Genomic DNA, 1,454 nt, shown 5'->3' with positions numbered 1-1,454 from the left:
AACACATTTATACCTATATATATATATATATATATATATATATATACATACTTACAGACACATGCTTTAATACTTTATTCTGTTTATTAGAATATCAATTAGTTGTGTGCTATTCCTAATTTAAGCTATACATTTTCAACTAAAAACCTACAAGATAAAGCAAAAAAGAGCAATTTGTCTGAGTCAGTATCTTTAAGTCTAACCTCAATGACTTTTTCAATTTTTTGATCATTTTCTAGTCTGGACACTTAGAAACTGCTTCTTGCACAGCTTTCATAATATCTTTATTTCTAAAACTGTATATAACAGGATTTATTAAAGGCGTAAGTATAGTATATAGCAGGGTTAGGATTTTACTGATGTTAAGCCGTGAACCTTTTGTTGGAATGACATAAACACTGAATATTGTCCAGTAGAATATGGAGACCACAGTGAGGTGGGAGCTGCAGGTGGAGAAGGCTTTCTGTCTGCCGGTACTGGATGAGATCCTTAAGATTATTAAAACTATGTTGGTATACGAAGATACAATAATTGTAGTAGGAATGATTACCACTGGAATACTCAGAATATAAATCTCCAAGTGGACGTTGAAGGTGTCAGAACAGGCAAGTTCTAGTAAGGGAATAATATCACAAAACACATGGTCAATGATGTTCGGACCACAAAAGTTTAGCTTTGCTGTTGTTACTATGTAAAACAGGACAATAGAAAATCCAAAAACCCAAGACATGATGGTCAATAGTAAACAATATGTACTAGTCATTATAGCTGTATAACGGAGGGGATTACAGATGGCCACGTATCGGTCATAGGACATGACAGCAAGAAGAAAGCACTCAAAAGTTTCCAAGCCAGATAAGAAATAAAACTGAGTGATGCAATCAATAAAAGTAATGGTCCCCCCGCTATTCAGTAAAATAATTAGCATCTTAGGGACAATATCCGTGATTACCAAGATGTCACTGATGGACAGTTGTGAGATGAAGAAGTACATCGGAGTGTGGAGGTTCTTGCTGATAAACACCAGGGTGATGATCAGGAGATTTCCACATATTGTAACACAGTAAACCAGAAAGAAAAGACAGAGCAGAAAAAATTTCAAACCTTGACTGACTTGAAATCCTAAAAGGAAAAATTCTGTGACTGCAGTCAGATTGTCCTTTCAAATGAAGAAAAAAATAATGATTATGCTAATAAATAAGAACAATAGAATCATACTGCAATGTTTATGATATTCCTTTAAGAGATTTTCCCCACAAATAAAGTTGATTTTAATCAATAGAACTTGGAATAATAATAAATTCCACTTTTGGATGTTATATATAAAATGTTCTTGTGCGGAGATAATGTTATAAATGTGTCTCATTTATGTGCTGTGTAATGGTTGTGTCTGACCATACAGGGACATGATCTGATCATATGACCTCTCCTGGACTGGGGTCGACTCCAAAGAC

At 34.3% G+C, this 1,454-nt stretch overlaps 1 protein-coding gene across 1 annotated transcript; it reads right to left on the bottom strand.

Annotated features, from left to right (window-relative positions):
* Positions 1–235: 235 nt before the first annotated feature.
* On the bottom strand, positions 236–1,162 carry LOC142302956 (olfactory receptor 5A2-like; the record flags this gene model as incomplete). The annotated part of the gene is made up of 1 exon (XM_075344059.1): positions 236–1,162. A coding segment is annotated over one exon (927 nt), but the record flags the coding sequence as incomplete, so codon positions are not given.
* Between the last annotated feature and the right edge of the window lie 292 nt (positions 1,163–1,454).

Source organism: Anomaloglossus baeobatrachus, chromosome 4, assembly GCF_048569485.1.
Source record: "Anomaloglossus baeobatrachus isolate aAnoBae1 chromosome 4, aAnoBae1.hap1, whole genome shotgun sequence".
In the NCBI taxonomy this organism is placed as follows: Eukaryota; Metazoa; Chordata; class Amphibia; order Anura; family Aromobatidae; genus Anomaloglossus; species Anomaloglossus baeobatrachus.
The sequence above is the reverse complement of the archived record's forward strand: the minus strand, read 5'-3'. Positions and strand labels throughout refer to the sequence as shown.